The sequence below is a fragment of the Psittacula echo genome, assembly GCF_963264785.1.
Source record: "Psittacula echo genome assembly, chromosome: 6".
Taxonomy (NCBI): domain Eukaryota; kingdom Metazoa; phylum Chordata; class Aves; order Psittaciformes; family Psittacidae; genus Psittacula; species Psittacula echo.
In genome coordinates this window covers 15,196,836-15,214,671 of record NC_137743.1, presented here as the reverse complement: position 1 = coordinate 15,214,671, position 17,836 = coordinate 15,196,836, and the positions used below count along the sequence as shown (strand labels likewise).

Sequence of the window (17,836 nt, the reverse complement as noted above, 5' to 3'; positions counted from 1 at the left end):
AAAGACACCAAATACAAGAAATCTCAGACTTCTAAAAGGCATTACACTTATCTACCAATGACTCCCAAAAAGTGGATGGAAAGGGCATTTTCAGTACTTGAACTCTCCCACATATATACATGACATAGCCAGAAGTAAAATGTTGTATTTTAACGATTAAAGCATGACAACTCATCTCAGACACAAAAAGATTGTGCTTTTGAGTTTTGGACATTTCTTTTGCCTTGCAGCCCTCCAAAGTGAGACATTAGCAGCTGTGGGAGCTGCCACTGCCATATTCTCCTGATTTTCAACAAGCCCTCACCTCACACAAAATCCCACCACAGTGATCCTTATTGCAACTTCTCTCTTGCCTACAGCCACAGGACACAAAGCAATTCCAGTTACTTCTCATTTTTTGTTTCCAGGTGAAGAAAGGTTCAAAGTGGAACATCTTCCTTATGAGGAGAGGCTGAGGGAGCTGGGTCTCTTTAGCTTGGAGGAGACTGAGGGGTGACCTCATCAATGTTTACAGATATGTAAAGGGTGAGTATCAGGATGATGGAGCTACGCTCTTCTCAGTGATGTCCAGTGATAGGACAAGGGGTAGTGGGTGTAAACTGGAGCATAAGAGGTTCCATGTGAACATCAGGAAAAACTTCTTTACTGTGAGAGTGACAGAGCACTGGAACAGGTTGCCCAGGGGGGTTGTGGAGTCACCTATGTTGGAGATATTCAAGGCCCGGCTGGACAAGTTCCTGTGTGAGGTACTCTAGGTTACCCTGCTCTTGCAGGGGGGTTGGACTAGATGATCTTTTGAGGTCCCTTCCAACCCTCAGGATTCTGTGATTCTGTGAAAGTGTCTCTGCAGCTCCAAGGTCTGTTGGTGTCCTGAGTGTGTGAGCACAGTCCCACCTCCACTATCATCCCAGTAACATTTTGTTTCAAGTTGTATTGTCGTATGCTAAACTGGCCTGTACAAGACCTTGTCTTGCACATACAGGGACCTTTTAAAAATGAAACATGGCAGACTAGGAAAAAACAATTGAAATTTGTTTCTAAGAGTTCCCTCAAAGCAAACAATTAGCAGCAGAAGAAAGATCAGCTTTAAACCAGGGACTTTACTTTTTCCATAACCTCTCCTACAATCTGTTCCATAATAGTCAGACTGGTAGCACAAATTAATCATTAGTCATCTCATCACATCTCCATTTTTAACCAGGACAGAGGGTATGAACCACAGTGGTTCGCGCTCAAGAGTCTCAATGGCCAGTGTTATTGGATTTGCAGTCACTGAAATTTTAAGGAACAAGGACAGCTAAAAAGCAGGCCTGAGGTAAGCTCTTGCCCTTCACCTTCAGAAAGGGATTATATGCCCCTCCATACTGCTATGGCATGTGCATCCAATCATACTTCAGGCTCTTCTTCGTAGATCTCTTTTCTTCTTTGGAAGCAAACTAGAAGCCTGCATTAGCATGCTGTATTTTACTCTCACCACTAGAAATACTGAGGGTGCTATTTGTAATTGTATTCTTTTAAGAGGTTTGTTCTCTGCAGCTGTTTTCTGCTTGCAGTGTATTTTGTGTAATCAGCACATCATCATAAATACATTGGCTGTTCCCTCGAGGGAAGCTGTCACTGTTTAATTTACAGAACAACCTGGCCAATGTGAATTCTAACACTACAGCACTATGGCAAGAAGTTACCACACTCAGAAAAACAGGTTTCTATGAATTTTTATATCAAGAGCTGGTCCCAGGACAATTTAGGTTCCAGAAATAGGTTGTTTTTAAAAGCACTTTATATACTGGATGGAATGGATTCTTTCCCACTTACAGCTTCTTAAGGCAGCAAAAAACTCACTCCCACATTATTTTAAAGGTGACAACCCCAATCCCCCCCCCCCCCCCCAAGAACATCTTCACTTCTGGCTTCTATCAAAAGAAGGCACTGTAGGTGTTTTATGCTACACACCAGATTTTTAGTTTTATTTTTGTGTAATGACGAGCAACCCAAAACATCAATGTGTTAGCTGTCTTCATGTGCACAAGGGAACGTACTCTGCTGCAAGGTCAAATGTTATTACCTACATCAAAAGGGTTGCTGCACACTTTATTACTCTGAAGATGCTATAGAAGAGTACAGCATATTCTTGAAGGAGTAAAAACGTATGCAGCTTTATAGGCTAAATGAAGAGTTGCTTCCTTTGTTTGCTGAATATATGGTTGTATTTTGAGAGAATAAATCACAGAAGGTAAGCAAAAGGTGGATGCTTGATCTTACTGTATATAGACCCAACTTACAAAATTCCACAGTGGCACAATATTATATTGGCAATCATTTAAGAACTAAACATGAACCCCAAATAAATATTTGGCCATGACGCTTGTATATTTCATTAGCAATAGCTACTAGAAGCAGTCTACCTGGAAATGGAGCCAGGCTGACAACCTGACTTCATTTTTTTATACTTTCCATATACACACACGTGTATATATATACACATATATACATACACACACACACACACATACACACACACACAATAAAAATGCTAAAGAGAAACAGTCACAAATGTAAATAAAATCAAAGCCAACTTAATGGATAAATTTGGGAATTCTCCTTCAAAAGCAATACAAAACTACTTAATGTGCTAAAAAAAGAAAAAAATCTGCTTTCTCTTTTGGGGGGCAGCAGGTTGTTAAAACAAATTCCAATGAAAGTCAAAATTCCCAAGTTCTGTGTATAGCAGCACTTGGCTAATTCTCGGTGGTAATTAGAAGCCCTGTTTAACATCACAAGACACTGGGCAGGTATACAAACATAATAAAAAATATCATGCGCATCACAGAGCATTGGTTATGTATTTTGACAAGCATAGTTTAATTTTACTTAGTTTGCTGAGCATTCTAGGAAATTATTTTCATCGATTTGAAAAGTAACAAAATCTAAGGAACAACCACTGAAGCAAAATAAATACCATCTAATCTCTGACATGGTTTATGAGAATGATGCACCAAACGCACTGAAAGCTGAGTGGAAATGGCTGAAATTTTATGAAAAACTAAGTCATCTGGTTGTCTATCGAAGAAAGAACAGGAAAGAGAATATCTGACCACTTTTATGCACCACGTGGGTAGTAGCCAACAGAAAGCAAAAGAAATAAAAAGAAATCCACCCGACACAGTGTAGCAAAGCCACTCTCCAAGCTACAGATTTTAGGTTTTAGGAAATGCATTTCTACTCAGAGTGTTTGGGTTTGTTGCCCTGAGATTTGCATGTGGTCACATAAAATCCTGATTTCAAAGCAGAAATATTTCATTTTGCTCTCCCTACATCTGTGTGCCTTTAAAGTTTTTCAGACCTGCCTCTCCCATGTTACATTTCTTTGAGAGCTGATGAAATTTGGCTAACACTGGCCTAAATGCTGGATGATAAAGTACTTCATGACTTCTCCCAAATCTGTGGTGAAGTTTCACATTTTCATTTATAAACTACCACTTGACATGGCACTAGCTCCTTGCCAGTTCTGCAGACACAGGTAAACTGGTGTGGTGCATCTGGCTTGCTTCAAAGCACTGCCCATGGAGCCATCAGGTTCAGAATGATAACAGAGCCAAGTGATTTATTCACAGCAGACTGCGCTGGCACTGAGCACCCAAAAACCTTCACAACTGCTGCAAGGGGCCTCGCTCTCCAGACAGAGCAAGTAAGGCAGAGAGTGGACACCGGGAGAGGGCGGAAAACTCGTCAAGGCATTGGTTTATAAGAAGTAAGGCATTAAATAACGGGAAGAGGCGGCTTGGTGGAAGATCTGGAAGAGACACCATCACCACCACCCCCATCTCCCTGCAGTACCGGTCGTGGCCGTAAGGGCGCAGCACAGCACCGGGATGCCCGTCCCGCCTTATCCAGCTCCACGCGCTTTCCCGGGCGCGCGCGGGGCGGCGGCGCGCACGCGCGGCCGGATCCTAATTCAATTAGAACTCCAGGAGAAAAAAAAAAAACCCAAACAAGAGAGAGTAATTCAATTAGTGCGGTGTGGAGCTCTGCAACACCTCCGAGCAGATGTTCGCGATCCCGAGGAACGCCGAGCTAGCTTCAAAAATACCTGTACGGCTCCAACACCGCACTTTCCCCACGGCTAACGAGGGGGAAAGAGAACTCAAGTGAGTTAGGGTTTGTTTCATTTTTTACAGAGTCGTCGGCCGGGTATATCATGTAGCGACAAGAACACTGCTGCAGAGGCTGAAGGAGGGGAGGAAGCCTTTTAGCTACAATTCAGTTTAAATTAATCCCATGCTGAGCATACTGAGGTAAGATCTCTCAGTGATAGACACTGTCACACTTCTTGATACTCAAGACTGAAGGACTAATAAAAGCATGGGCAACTCTGGACACTCAATATGGATGCAGAATAAATGCTGATTTCTAATTACTAAGTCGTAATGTACTACCAAAAAAACCCAAAATAACCCCAAACCATCTCCACATATCCACGGAGAAGGACTCTGCCACCTGAAAGGAAGGAAGAATCTCTTGTCATTATTATTACCTGAGAGCTGAGATCTTGCAGCTCAACTCTGGGGCTCCCAGAGTTCGGTGGGCTTCCCAGCATCACCAAGTAATAGCACAGGTTATGCCACCAGCCAGACAAGACAGTTAAGATTTAAATGGTGATAAACCCTAAATATGGCTGACAATGCTGTTCCATAGTCACTGGGCATTTACTTTACCAGGGAAAGAAATCCCAGATAGGATAACCCTCTTGGTCCTCTTACAGTGAAGCTCCCAAGTCTGAACCACAGATGGCGGTCAGGGTGAAGCACAAAAACTACACCATTAATTTGGCTTCATTTCTGCTCCTTCTTGTATCCCCTTTCATGCTTTTATAATTGCCCCTGCCAAGTGGCAATATGAGGAGAAACAGGAGGGACTACTGCTGAACACCTCCAACAAGAAACTTTGCTTAAAAAACCCCAGGTGTCGCATTGTGGCAATTCAATATTTCATAGCCAATACAAGGAATGTGCAACAACACTGCAACTTTAAATCTTTGCCTCCTGTGTCAGTCTCTCTCCTCTCATTGTAATGCCAAAGGGAACAGCAATCAGAGTGGAGATGTTCAACGTGATAGAGGTCAGGACACCAGTGGATCAACGTACCAGAAACACGACCTTGTTTATTTTTTTCCCCAGTATTATTGTTTACAGCGTGCTTTGCTCATGTACCTTGTGGTTCTTAGCTAAAAGATGAAATTACAGCCCAGAATGAAGCGCTCAGGCACACATCCAATTTGTGTTTCCATCTCAGAAAACAAAAAGCTTCTGAGGCCCTCGGGCTGCCATTCAAACTTGGAGAGGCTGACATTTTTAACAGCATGAACCAGAGACTGGCAGAGGGAATGATCTAATGCATTTCTGACTTGTCAATCAAAGATCTCACCTCTGCTGTCTTGTAAACAGTTGGGGGCCACCTAACTACATTCATAACCAGGGGAGAGCCTGCCGCCAGCCGAGGGGTGCTGTAGCCACACGCTCTGGCTATTTGTCACCAAAATTATGGTTCCGCTTTAGAGGCACTGTCAACAGCCCATGGGCAGATTTCACACGGCCGCTGGGACAGCACGAGGTGGGGGACACAAAGCCGTGCTTGGTCAAGGGCAGCCACATCTCCACACTGATGGAGTCTGCTGACTGGACACCCCATCTCTCTCCCAATTAGAGACAGAACTACACACACCAGCAAACACTCGCTTCAAAGCCAAACAATTTCCTTCAGATGCGTTTCTCACAAACACGATTCCGAGCATGCACAGTCTGCCCACCCCAAGACTTTAGCTTTAACCTCCTGTATAACCGTAAACAATGCACTACTACTCACATTTACACCGTATTTCCCAGCAGTAAAATGTCAACTTTTAAGGCAAAAATGCGTGAACAGGCCAAAGGAAATTCAGAGAGACAACTGTTTCCACAATTTACTGACAATGCCTTCTTAACAAATATTCCACTTCCTAACATGAAAACATAAACATTAGGAAAAAAATAGATGTAAAAATAATTTGGAAAATGAGTTCATCTCTGTCTCATGGGTATCACAGGCTTCCATTACTACAGATCATTTACATCCTTCCTACTCTCACCTCCCTCCAAAAGCGATCTCAGTCCAAAGACAGAAGCGGTGTACATCATGTCTGTGCTGCACCACCTCCAGTGTGCTCCTGTTTACTTCAATTTGCCTGGCACAGTCCACCCATGGTTTCCCCAACCAGGGCAGAGCTTCCAGCCAAGGCCAACAGGGGCAAAACAGAGCAGAAGGTAGTCCCCTCCATCTGACAAACCCTGGTGTGCCATTGTTTATGAGCAATACCTTTACTTCAGGCAAAGTAAAACGTGAATTTCAGGCATTCCAAAGAGACACTTCTGTATTTGGCAACATGCTGCTACCTCTGCCACAAAAGCTCATCCTCCTCTTTGCTACTAGAGCCTGCTACAGAAAGAGAGTTTCAAATAACAGCAAAATAAAGCCAACAAGACAACTCTGCTTTTTCACTGGTGCACAAAGAAGAAAAATCAGGACTTTTGTCCCAGAAAGTTTACAATCTAAACTGAAGCTGATATTTGTGATGAGTGTCAATTAGGTAAAAAGGAAGAGCAGGGCTGCTCTCTGTGCTGACCCTGATACATAACCTTTGACAAGACTTTCAAATTGCTCCGTAAGTCTCCTCATTTACACAATAGCTTACAAAAGTAAATTCAAGGAAATACTATGGTCTTCTGCAAACCTGGAAGGATTAATACAAAATCATTTCCTTGACATACCTGATGGGTGTAATTGTAAATTAGAATTTTCAAAGAACTATGATTAGTAAAAGTAACATGAATAGAGCCTTGCGAGCATACACGGAAAATATTTTAAAAGGGAAAGTAATTATCTTCAAATGAAAAATGCCATGAAAACAGACATTTGTTGATAAATCTGGAAACTTCCAAAGCCTGGATTTCTAGGAAAAAGAATACAGTCTGCATAAATCTATTATTATTATTATTATTATTATTAAGAGAATCTACATGCAACCTAGTTTTCAGTAGCACTGCAGAATAAGAGTACAGTAAAATCTGGCATCTGAGACACAAAATGGAACAGCTGGCTTTTTTCTCTTGCTAAAATACACTCTTTGACCCCTTCCCACAGTGCCTTATAGAAGTTCATGTTCCAATTTGCTGCCATCTTCCACCATGATCTCTGTGAAATTCAGTTACACAACAGACTATCAGTAGCAAAGCCCTTTCAGATAAAAGATGTTAAAAAGAAGGGTTTCTAGCTCCTTATTCCCCTATTCATGGGTTTAGCCTTAAAACCTTTCCCACTGTGGGAGGATTACTAAACAGAGCTGAGGAACCAGAAGATCCTGTTTTCACACAAGCATCTCCAATAATAAAAACACACAAAGAAGAAAAATGAAGTTATCTGACATGTTTCCAGAATCATCTCTAAATCGACTACCTGCCAATGTTTCCCATGAGGAGTCAGCAGGGCTTTAACTGAGCTATTCAAAAAGAGCCTCTTTGCACATTTCTGCCTGAGCATCTGAAGGTAAGCATGTAAATAACTAGACAAATTCACCAGTGACTAAGTAGCCTTCCAGATGGCATCTTTTCTTTTGCCACAAGCAAAGAACATTGATATGCTTCTCCAGTTACTACAAGCTTTCTACAGAAAAAAGGAAATAACTTAATATGACAAAATTTGCTGGGCTACAAGAAAGTCTTTAACGCTTTCCTGAAGATTCGATACCAAAACCACCATTAAAGAATGATGAAATATTGCAACATCACTGCTTCAAGCAGGCTCCAAACCACTCCCATGCAGACTTGTGCACTGTGAAATGCAGAAACCATGCCTCACAGAGGGGAATTTTCTCCAAACCATGCAAGTTAATGGAGAATCAAAGCCCAGTGAAAAAAGTGGACTGAAATATGGATGACTCATTGCTGCAGAAGCTGTTGCTGGCAATTTAGTTTCCCTCTCAAATGGCACTAAATATGTTCCTCAACACAGCAGAGTGTTATGAAGAATATCACTATACCATTTTAGATGGCAGTGGGGCAGATTTTCCCAATTCCCACAGTCACTAAATATGCATGGAAATCTCTCTCAAAATCTACAGGACTGCAAATGTCCAATCCCTACTACTCTCTTAAAAAGGCAGTACAAGGTGAAGGGTTGTGCAGCTGACTCTTCTGACCCCACATATCATTGCGCTGCATTAGCAGAAAAGTTATTGTTTATCATTAGCAAGAACATCTTGAGCTAAAAGTGGCTAATTTCCTTTCCCCTTTGCAATATATGCTTATTCTGAGTAATCAAAAATAATTCAAGTAGAAAGAAAGGAGTCCCAGTTTGAGTCTATAAATTGCTTTCCATATACTGCTAAGGTTCTCCAAAACCTGAGCTTAAAGAGATCTGAGATTTATTCAACAGCCAAAAGCCCAAAAATGAGGCCCATCCGATTTAGTCAAATTATGCAAATCACGATTAGAAGTGGGAGTCTAAACTCTGCCTGTTGTCTCCAGAGTCCTCTTAGACTAATAAAAAAGTCATCTTCCCCCTCCCCCATGGAAAGCTCTGCTAAAAGCTTGCTTCAGCAAAGGAGGCCTGGCAGGACACCTTCCAGAGTCCATCAGCACTACTGCTGGGTCAGCAAAAAGAGTTGCAGCAAAATGACGCAAGACACTTAAGGCTCCCCTGAGACTGAGAGGATTATTTCCACAGTACTCCCCTAGCCCTGGGAGCAAGAAGTCAAATTCAAAATAATCTTTGCATGCTTTTAGAGACAGATAATGAAAATGATAATAAAATAACCAATATGACTGAAAATTTCAGAAGGATTCTAGCGTATTCATTATGTCTGGGCTTGCAAAATGCTGCTGAATAAAACTCTGCCACAGTGTAGGTCAGCAGTAGCATAATCCAGCAGCACAAAACTTGAAGTAAATGTTCATGCTACCCTGAGCTCCAGTAAACACACTCTCTACACAGATGCTCCCAAGGTCCTTTAGTCTCGTCCTGGGTTCAGCAGTAGCAGTCATTTTTCTCCTTCTTAGTAGTTGGTGCAGTGCTGTGTTTTTGACTTTCAGTCTGGGAACAGCGCTGGTAACACCGATGTTTTTAGTTGTTGCTCAGTAATGTTTACTCTGACCAAGGACTTTCTGAGTCTCATGGTCTGTCAGGGAGGAGGGGAAGCTGGGAGGAAGCAGAGACAGGACACCTGACCCAAACTAGCCAAAAGGGTATTCTATACCACAGCACATCATGCCCAGTATATAAACTGGTGGGGAGTTACATGGAACAGCTAGATCGCTGCATGGGTTGGGCTGGGTATCGGTCAGCGGGTGGTGAGCATTTGTATTCTCTTCCCTTGTTACTTCTCTTATCATTATTGGTGGTAGTAGTAGTGATTTGTGTTATACCTTAGTTAACTGGACAGTTCTTATCTCAACCCGTGGGAGTTACACTCTTTCCATTCTCCTCCCCATCCCTCCACGGGCAGAGGAGTGAGCCAGTGGCTGCGTGGTTCTGAGTTAAACCTGGGCTTAAACCACAACAAGTCTCTGCAGTTCATGCATCTCAGAGTACCCAACATGAACATAACATCTCTACTGCCCAGTCTCTGATATTTATATCCACATGTCATCATAAATTGCTTGCAATGATCTTGAGAACTTTGCCTAGGTTTCTAGATACCTACCTAATTGCTGCCTCACTCTCTACCCACAGGAGTATGTCTGCATGCATTGGTCACCCAAAGCGCCTGAACAAACCTGTTTGGCAGAAAGCTGTCTCATGACAGAGAAAAGCTTGAACCTTACAAATTCAGAAACTAAAGGGGAAATACCCCATATTTCCTTTATTTGCTTTTTGAATGACAGCTTACTTGTACAACAATTTTCTGTAGTCAAAATGTCCAGACTACTGTTAGCAAACCTGAAGTAAACAAATGCTGGCATCAGGTATCACTATGGCAATGAACCCACCCCCTCCGTCCTCTGAGTAGCATACAGAAAATTTAGATAGGAGGAGAAACACTGCATGAATAGCCAGATTGGAGACTGTGTGATGGAGACTGTTTGCCAAATATAATTAAGTGGTATATTTTTGACAGAATTGAAAGTCAATGGAAAAAGATGATGGTACCAAGCCAACTTAGACAAAATAATTATATCGAGGTAATGGAAATGCCCCAGCACTGAGCTGCCCTGAATCTACACAAGATGGGTTTAAATACCAGAGATCTGAATGACATTGGACAGGTATACAGTATGAAGCAGAATAAATGGAGGTAAAGCAAGGAGGAGATGCACATGTACACAGATGGTGAGAAAAGGAAGAGTAGGGAGAGACAGAAAGTACCTGGAAAGCTGGGAGTGCGCCAGTCCCTGGGTTATACAGGCATCGCAGCGAGGGCATGCTGTCCGCCAGGCTGGAGCAGCCCAGCCACAGAGATCTGGGCATAGAGCACTGCAGAGAAAGGACAACTATGAGATGGGACTGTATGAGACAGGATGGCACAGATTACAGGAACTTTTAAAGGCTTAGCCAAATGGCATCAACACAACTGCACCTGCCCTTAAAGACTGAGATATCTTTTAAGAGAATACAAACTGCTGATGAGTCTTTTCCTTGAGAGAAGCTTTACAGGTGTCATGGTAGCAAGAAAAAGGCACTATGGATCAAGAAAGTATTTTTTAATCAATTTTCTACACCAATGTGTGAGTTTTTCCATTAACAAGTTTCTTTCCAATTAATCAGACCTCTTCTCCATGCACAGCCATGCTCCAGGCACAACACAAAGCAAGCAATTTTGCAAGGGAAGCAGAACAGGAAATGGCAATTTTAAGTGTAATACTGGCAGGGAAAGAAAAAGTTTGGGGTTTGTGTGTAAACAGAATAAAAGGAAAAACCTGCAGTCCAACATGAATGGGAAATTGGTGACACTTTATAGGAGTTTCATGTTTCTGCTTGCCTTGTTATTTGTTAAATAAAATATAGTAATTACAATAAATCAATTCAGTTCCTCCAAACACAAATAAAGGAGCCAGAAGCAGCCAATCAAGGAAAATACTAGCCATTTTAATAGTTAAAGCCATTACCCCTGAAATACAACGAGTTGCTTGTTCATTTTACACCACTACTATTAGATTTAAGGATGCATTATGATAGCAATTGCTTTCACCAGCCACAGTTTTTGATGCCATAAGCACTGTTGTATTTGTCTAATTACTAGCAAGGCAGAAAAAAAACACAAGGATATTTTAAATTGGCAAATAGCTGTGAAAATCGTAGGATGTGATAAATTAGATGCTAGAGATTTCTAACCCTCATATTATTCTTTTTTTGTAATTCCCTTCCCCTCCCCCCATTTTTTTTAAGGGAAGATGGAAAGAAATCTGAGCAGAATGGGCAGCTGGAATGGGGATGAAGTGACAGCTGCCTTTTCAGCCACCGTTTCTTGCTGCTCTTACAAGGGCTACAAAACCTTGCACAATCTTGCACTAAATTAGTATGTAAGAGCAACATAACCCATCCTTGAATTAACAGAAAGGTGATCACCAACATCCATAATCTGTGGAGATTATGTGGCAGACAGCCACAGAGAGATTAACCCTGTCTATCATCACGTTCTTTGCCGTACTTTGTTACAATTCACACTGTTGTTCCAGAAAGAATATTAAAAGATTGCTGGGGAACATAGCCTATACAAATGTGCTTATTAAAAGTTTATGATACCTTGGAGTAAATTTCTCACCTAATTTTCATTGGAAAAAAAAAAAACACAAAAAAACCCTCTTCACTTTATAAAGATACTGAATCTCAAGAGCTTGAATATTTCACAGTATTACATCACATGAGTTTGTAGATAATGCCCCTTCTGAAGACAAAAATAAAATAGACCCATAGTATAAAAAGCAACAAAAATCTGAGCCATACGTCCTTGTCTGTCATCCTAACCTCCCAGAAAACAAACACTCCCACATACAAAAACCTTCCAAATGCCAGCAATCTATTCTTTGCAATGTAATTTGTACCACTGCAGCAATTAAAAGCTGTTGTGACAGTCAGCCTTAAACATATGTAAATATACATATATGTGAAGTGGACATCTATGATTAAACACTTCCCCAACTGGATAAATTTACTTAAATCAAAGTTATTACTTTCCAAGAACATCACAGTAACAAGGAAGATTAACTACAATATGGTACTTCTGGTGGTGCAGAGCAAATTCACTAGGTAAGCATCAGCTGTTTATCATTACCCATCCTGGACTTTTAACTTAACACAAAATAAATATGGGATAATCTTTTTTTCCCCAACCAGACTTATCAAAGCCTTGCCACAATCATTTATTCCCTCAAGCTTTCTCATCCCTCGTGCTGGCTCAAGTTTTCATGCTGTGATAATGAACTCAAAGAACTGATTGTCATTAAGTTTGATTGACAAGATAAAAGAAGTTACTTTAAATACTTGTACTGACCACAGAAAGATACAGAGGCAGAAGAATGAGGCCCACTCTATCAGTGGAAAGACAAGTGTATGCTGCCTCAAAGTTTATGTGAGATTATGGCACAAATCAGAGTCACTACAAGCTGCAGGTAAGGCACTCCATTGTGCTAGGGCATTTACAAGTTAATGCAATGTCTTCCTCTAAAATTGCTGTGATAACAAAGGGAAACACAGGAAGTCTATTCTGCAGAACTCTCTACACCTACAGAGGATATCATTACTCACCCAAGCACTCCCGCTGCTTAGAATTATTCCAGAATTAGGAAGTATGCAGTAAAAAATTGCCAACACCTTAGATGACTTCTGAATCTGCTCCAGTATATAATAAATTTATATTACTGATACAGTTCTGTTACCTATCTTGAAAAATAAGTGTAAAGCTGCACACAGTATAGGAGAAAATGTCATTCCTGTACTTGCCTTTTACCTATTGAAAGAAGCAGGGATGCTAAATTACTGTTGGTGACTGAAAGAGGCTTATTCACAAGCATGAACAAAAGGCCCCAGGTGCTTCAACAGAAACAGCTTGTGTGTAAATCAGATGAGTGACCCAACAGAACAACTTCATTTACAGCCTGATCTCTGAAAAATCTCAACAGCCTCTATCCCCATCCACTGAGCAAGCCTCGTGTCAAACACTCACTTTTGTCCTGTCAGCTCCACAAACAAGGGACTGGCCTCAATGTTCCTACTTGAAAGCTGACTGACAAAATCCTCCCCTGAACTCAAGTCAATCTACATTGATTCTTCAAAACAATGATACAGACGCACAGCATTTGGACTACAGCCAAGTGGGAATGCTGATGCTGCTTGCTAAGTACTGGGCCAGGATGCAGCCGTCTCTCTACCTTCCTGGCTCCCCATTGCATTAATACTTCAGATGTCTGCACAACTTTTGGACCCAGAGACAAAAGCTTTTCATTTATAAAAGCTAAGCGTCCTCAATACACATTGAATGGCATAAGATAGGGAATAATTTGGCTAAAAAACCCACAATTTCTTTTCCCAACTGATTTTTAAGTCCCATTCTCTGATCTCTGAAATGTATTTTCCCACTAAAGAAATACAAGGAACACAGTTTCAAACAAGACCAGCATCCTCCTCCTGACAGAGGCCAGTACCAGCTGCTCTACTGGTGATTAAAACGGGCTTGCCTTACTTTGAATTAAAATAGGCTAGAAGCATTCACTGCCTGAGCTGAGGGGGCAGTAACCACAAGCTGAAGGGAAGGCATATTTTAACCTATTCAATTATTCTTGTAACTATTGCAAGAACATTTTGACTACATCAGATGTTCTGCCTCTAATAGCCTACCCTCTCTTCCAATTATCTGATGTCCTAAAGACAAATCTCAATACACACTCAATGGCTAAATTTTTGCCAGTGCTAAAAATCAGTTATTTATTTTATTTGCTATTGCATTACAGGATTACACTACCATTTCAGACTGGGTTGGGGTTTTTTTGATTTTTATCAAATTTGTTCTCTTCTGGTCCTTCACCAAATACAATATACTAGGGGTAACTAACACAGTTTTAGTAAATTGTGTTACAGGTCAGAAATATATCACCTTGTCCTGTAAAACTAAGTGGCTCCACATGAAGAAAAACCAAAAGTTCTTAAACTACTACAATTTGCAATTATAGTGGCAAAGGTGTGAAAACACAAACTCACCTTAAAACAAGAACAACAAAGGAAAAATCAAATAGTTTCAGAATATTTTCTTTATAAACACTTTTGAGAAATTAGACAGTAGTATGGAATGACTGTCTTTAACTGTGGTGCATTTTAACATAATGAAGTGTAATAACCTGTTATCCCTGTCTGAACCCTACACGCAACTGTACAATAATATGTATGCCTAAAACACCTTTGATTTACAGGCAACCGAACATATTTTTGCACATCTTCACAAGCTAGTGGCAAAGCCAAAAAGGAAACCCATTTTTCTTAAAAGGGCTGGGTTTTGGCCAACTGTACATAATACTAATTTGGGCTTCTAACCACATCTATTTCAATACTTTTCTACTTCAGAATTATTTCCCCTCCAGTACAGTGCCCAGAGCTTTATGCAGTTGAACTTTAAAGGTAAACCAATAACAATTTCTGCTACTCTTGGGAGATGGGAATTAAGATCCTGTTCATACAATATCTTCATTAAGGAGCATAAATAGAATATGACACACGTTGAGAAGAGCTGAAGAGTTTAACAACTGAGAAAAATGAGGCTTTCTCTGGTCCAGCTGGTCAGAAGCCAGGGAACTGGATAAGGTTGTAGAAATTAAAACAGAAACAAATTGTTACAAAAAACAGGATAAGAGGGAAAAAGAAGTGCTAGAAATTCTACCACCCAAACTGAAGCAGATAAAACATAAGGGATACTCTGAAGAGTATTAAAACTACACACACCAGATCTGAGCTTGATAAGAAGAGACAGGTCTTTTCCTACCTCTTTTTTTCCGTCACTTCAGAAAGAGAATGTGGGATTGCTGGCAAGTAGAATTCTCCCTGAAAGTGTCTTTCACAGTACCATTTCCTGCATGCTCTCTAAAACCTAATTCTCAGGAAATGTGCCTCGGGAATTTCGATCCTTTACTATATCTTAAACACATGCTCAGATGTTACTAGGATTCCTAATGTTCACATTTATTTTCATATTATAACACAACAAATGGAAGAACAAACCTCAACACTTTTTAATCCCATTCAGTTCCTCTTAAACTTTTACTTGGCCATGTATTTAACTAAGCCCATGCCAAAAATGTAACACATATCACTTTCACATTGTTTCCAGTGTGCCCTTTTCCTGTCACCACAGAATGCACTACCTTGTATGAAACCTTGTATCAGATAAGGCAGCTGCTGCTATTTACGTTACAAATGTTGGTCTCATGAAACTTAGTAACAATTTCAGAATTTACTTGGCTAATAACTGATTTTGGTTCCTTTCTTTGGTTCAATTTTTATCCTTTCAACCTCTCACATACATATAAAAATGAAAAGGTATCTCTTATTTTTCACCTCTACTGTTCAGAGAGCTGCTCTCTTTGGGTTTATATATATCTGATGTAGTTATAAATATATATATATGATATACGTATATAAAAAGAAAATAAATTCCCAGTGCATCTTGTGTACTTTCACAATTAAAAAACCTGACACACATTTTTTAGCTTAGGTTACACTTGATTATATAGGCTTCTTATCTGAGAAAAAGGTGTATATGATACAACTTCAAAAACCCCCACAAAAATGGAATGATAATTTCTTTAGCAGGTTTTTGTGGGGCTTTCAGGTTTTTCCCTTTTCTTTCCCCCCTACCCCAACAGTGGATACAAGGCATACTACATACGTAATTACATGAGAGAGCCACCCACCTTTCAAAGGAGCCATTTCAGTGAATTGTGTAAATAATATGCCTTTAAACCCCCTAACATACGAATACAGATTTACCAGTAATGGAGCAGTTATATACCTGGGAGACAAGAATACCCATTTTAAAAAAAAATCCTGCCTAATTATGAACTTACCAAAGAGACTCAGATGGCTCAGAGCAAATTAATACTTTTGTAATTTTCTCCAAAAGTTTTTTTGTCTCTTTTCATTTGAAAAATGTTAAAAGAAAAATGTTAAAAGCCGTAAGTCTTAATAAAGCCAAAAACAATGGCACAAACCCAGAGTTAAAATTTATACCTCCTTCAACCCCAGGCCACACAGTTGCTGTCATAACCAGTGCTTTTCACAATTTCTTAGCTCCTATTATGTTCAGACATTTTGGTCACCTTTCCATAAGCATATGTATGGGCATGATTACAAGTGGTGTGTGCTCCTGATTTGCTATAATAGAAGTAATTGAGCTATGCTATTAAAGACCCTTCAAGTATTTTCACAAACTGCAAATTAAGCAACCCAGTATCTCACTTAGGGAAAGGTGAGAACATGATTCTGGGGCAACTATAGGATCTGTCCTTAAAACCATTAGCTCTCACAAATCAGAGGCTGAGCCATGCTACCAGGGTTCAGTTGTAAAACTCTTCACAAACATAGGAGTTTCTGGCCTTCTCACCACAGTACAGATCACTGACCTCAGTGCAGTGGTTTTCCCCTTTACCCTATTTCTCAGAGGGCTACTACATTCTGCAAGCTTTGCTGTGCACATACAGCTCAAACTGCTGTGAATGATTCCTTTTCCTTCAGCCTCCCACTTCTCATGTAATTGCTCAGTAAATTTTCCTTAACGTACATATTTGCAAACTCTTCTCTAATCTTCTAGTAACTCCCTAGCTTACAGTAACTTTTTTTACAAGAGATTCCAGTTCACTAACTACTCTGAAATATCAAAGATAAGGGACACAAAAAGGGTTTACATATTCAGATTATTCAAATAATTTCTTACCTGAGTGGGATCTGGGAGTATCAAATCACAGCTTTTAGGTAAGTGTTTGTGAAGAAATGTTTTCCCCGAAGATTGGTTAGCCGAGTTCAACCTTCCAGATCCCAGATCAACAGAAATTACATGCCCCAGTAACGGGCCAACTTCCCATCAATAAGGTGTACAAGATCCTCAAATGCCAAGTGCTTGAGGGAACTTGTGTAGATCATATCTGAACTAGACAATAGTAATGTTTTCATAATTACAGCTCTTTAATCCATGAAGCTGATAAATCTAAACCAGTGCACCTGTGGAGCTTTAAGATTCAGATGTCACTCCCTTCTTTAGGAAGGATAACACACAGAGACTTGTGTGGGCTGCTTTAAGCAACACCAAAGACAGTGTTGTTAAAAGCAAGCCCTACCCAAACTTACTAAAAACCATCTTACCAAGGTCTAAAGCATGAAACTATCTGCAGGCTAGATAGACACGTTACAAGACCAAGAGCATTAGACTCTTTCACAAGCAAGAAAACACAGTTGTCACTAAGATCCATCTTGTCCAAAGCCTGATTTTGTAGGAATTCTGAACAATTTAGGATCTTATTATGCCATAAGAGATAAACATTATTTGACACAGGCATTCTGCATGAGTTTAGGCAGAGTAACACAGCATCTCAGTTCTGTATCTGCACAGTAAGGACAACAGAACCACCTTGCCTGAGAGAGGTCTCAGAGGCTGTGTTCTCAATTATGAGAGAATGGTGAATCAACACCTCTACAATAAAAAGCAGAAAGAGCAATATACCAACCGCCTAACCATCACTGAACCTGGACAACTATGAGGCTTTAAAAATATACCTAATCCTACTCTAAGAAATGGTTTGAAACCTCTTCAGTTGGGGCATTTCTACAA

At 40.4% G+C, this 17,836-nt stretch overlaps 1 protein-coding gene across 11 annotated transcripts in view; it reads right to left on the bottom strand.

Annotated features, from left to right (window-relative positions):
- The window catches only part of BTRC (beta-transducin repeat containing E3 ubiquitin protein ligase), a 124,988-nt gene that overhangs the window by 85,467 nt on the left and 21,685 nt on the right, over positions 1–17,836 (bottom strand). For 8 of the 11 annotated variants that reach the window (XR_013957199.1, XM_080620932.1, XM_080620934.1 and 5 more), the window contains one exon: positions 10,396–10,503. The exons of the other annotated variants lie outside the window; for them this stretch is intronic. Coding sequence is in view for 7 of the 8 variants with exons in the window: in XM_080620932.1 (XP_080477058.1) it covers positions 10,396–10,503 (108 nt within the window). In the remaining variant the exon portion in view is untranslated. The remainder of the gene's footprint in view (positions 1–10,395; positions 10,504–17,836) is intronic. 11 annotated transcript variants of the gene reach the window in all.